This window comes from Papaver somniferum, unplaced genomic scaffold (assembly GCF_003573695.1).
Source record: "Papaver somniferum cultivar HN1 unplaced genomic scaffold, ASM357369v1 unplaced-scaffold_84, whole genome shotgun sequence".
Classification (NCBI taxonomy): domain Eukaryota; kingdom Viridiplantae; phylum Streptophyta; class Magnoliopsida; order Ranunculales; family Papaveraceae; genus Papaver; species Papaver somniferum.
The window spans coordinates 791625-794285 of NW_020651415.1; the positions used below are offsets into that span (position 1 = coordinate 791625).

A 2661-nucleotide genomic window follows, 5' to 3' on the forward strand; every position below is an offset into this window, starting at 1 on the left:
TTGTTTTTGTCATTTTTTGTTCTCTAATACTTGTTTTGATTGATGTTTTAAAGGTAAATGTGATGATAATGGTAATTGATTTATTGCTCGATATCATAAACTAGTGATTTTAATTGTATATAATATATTGCAAGTGATTTTTAGGATAATGCACCCGAGTGCATAACACATATTTTTAGAAGAAATAGGGTTATACCAAGTGCACGCGAGTGCATAATGCGTATTTTTTTTATTCTTATCGAAAATAAATTTTGGTCAAGTTGCACTTAGGTGCATAATGCGTATTCCTATATGAAATAAATTTTAGCCAAGTTGCACTTGGATGCATAATGTATATTCTTGTAGGAAATTTTTTTTGGCCAGGTTACACCTGGGTGCATAATGTATCATCAGCCTGGTTCAATTTTTTTTTCGAATTTCATATGAACAATGGATCTTGTTTTGCAGAGCCCTTCCCAAAAATATAAATTTTATCGAAATCCGTCCTATATTACGGAAGTTAAGACGTTCCTCGCAGTTAATTTTAAATTGGAGAGAGAAAATAAACAGGAGAAAAAGAAAATGATAGGATAAAGAATAAACTTTAAAGAAAAGGATATACATGACTAATATTTTTTTGTGTCTTTTCCACCGAGTCTCATAGTTTACTTGTCCATTGCTCCCATGTTTTATGGGTTGTGCTCATATGACCCATTTTCCCGTAACAATAATGCATGACATGTACAGAAGTGGTGGAAGTGGGATCCATGGATGAGGTTGAGGTTCCTGGGTCCTTTTCTTCTACTACAAATACAACTCCCATTCTCATCCTTCTAACCATCAATCATTCTTCTCTCAAAAATTTCATCAATTCAAACTCAAGATTGTTGGATGCTTGCTTGTAGTGTTTCTTCATCATTGTTTAAGGTAAGCAACTTAATTTACGTATACAACTTGGTTTCATTTTGTATTTTCAACATATTTTTTTTTATTAGAGTTGAGTTGTTAATGAAACTCAGCACCCGTTTAACATACTATTTTACTAGAGAAATATTTATTTGAAATCGATTTCTAATGTAAAGATCATTTTCTTTTACAGAGTGATATTTACAACCATAAACAAAATTTCGTAAGATGTCAGGTGGTACTACTTGTGTAAAGCAAGTGTCACTAAGTGAACAACCCTTTCAAGGATTTGTATGTGAAACTACTACTAATAGTAGTGCTACTGCTAATTCATTGAGAAGGACACTTTCAGCTGTTGATATGTCTTTTAAAATCGCTGATGATCAAGATGTTGAACGAAAGAATGGTTTTTCTCAACAACAGCAACAACAACCTGGAGGACAGCTTGATATTTGGAGTTCCATTCTAATTCAAAAACCATCATCTCTTCCATCTCCTTATGTTCATCCTCTTGTCAAATCCAAGAGTTGTTTAAGTATTAAAAGTCTTGAGATTTGTACTGAAAACTTAGGCTCTGAATCTGGGTCTGATGGTTACCCTCATTCAGACAGTAGTCTTTACGATACTGAAGAAGAAGAAATAGAAGCAATTGAACAACCAGATTTAGTAGAACAGAAGAAGGAAGTGGTAATAATGAAATACAGTAATAAATCATTACTGCCACCGTCATCAGTTCGTAGATCTTTCCCACCCCCTCTGAAGTCACTCTCTAAACCAGCAGGAGAAGGTATTCAAATGAAAACTCTTCGTAAAGATGGAAGATTAATTCTTGAAGCTGTCCCTGTTCCTACTTCTACAAACTGCTTCAATGCTCAACGTCAAGACGGTCGTCTTGTTCTTAAATTTGCTACACCTATTCCAGAATCCAAATCAGAATCATTCGACGATAAAGAAGATATTTTCGAAACCAGCAATGAGGAAGTAGACCTCCAATGTAGTCATGACATTGAGATTGAAGAACAAGAAGAAGGAAACAAAGGGATTGTGTTGGAAATGACTCCAAAACTGCCAACTGGAGTGATAAATGTTCACAGATCAGTATTAATGGTGAATAACTTTACAGGTCTGACAAACAACAGGAATAATTGGTCATCATCATCTAATCTGAAAAACAAGTTGGAAAAAATGACGAATTCACCATCAGTAGAACTACTTCCACAATCACTTCCAATATCACCAGCAACATTAGCTGCAGTTGGGGCACCACGAATGTCGTCGTCCCGATTAATACCGGAACAACAAACTGCTGAGGCTGATACAGCGGTAGAGCCTTCTTTCAACAGATATGAGTACGGTTGGCGGACGGATACTACATCCTCAGTGGTATCAGCAATTAGTAGAATTCATCTTCTACTTGACCAACAACCCGACAACAAAGATACTTACCACAACAACAACAACAGTAACACTCTCGTAAGGAGTAAGAACAGTTACTACGTTAAGAATAATAATGATAGTTTATTTGTCAAGGATTCAACAACAACGAAAGGAGCAAATTATAAGGAGGAGAAGCAGAATGGCCATGGAGAAAAGGTTGTAGATCAACATTTGATAGTTCCAGCGTACTGCAAACTGGAACCAAGGAGATCTGTAGTATTTTGGGAACCACCATTTTGCATAGCCACATCTTAATTCATTAAAATCATTTTCATATAATTTTTGTTCAAATGCACATGTAATTAAATACTATAAACTCGAATGACAATCCGATAAGAG

The 2661-nt window shown here is 35.2% G+C and overlaps 1 protein-coding gene across 1 annotated transcript; it reads left to right on the plus strand.

Moving 5' to 3' along the window:
• Window positions 1-784: 784 nt before the first annotated feature.
• Window positions 785-2661, plus strand: LOC113345972 (protein FAF-like, chloroplastic). Its single transcript, XM_026589607.1, has 2 exons — window positions 785-906; window positions 1079-2661. Exon 2 carries the CDS (start codon window positions 1114-1116, stop codon window positions 2575-2577), a length of 1464 nt encoding a protein of 487 aa, XP_026445392.1. The 5' UTR covers window positions 785-906; window positions 1079-1113; the 3' UTR covers window positions 2578-2661.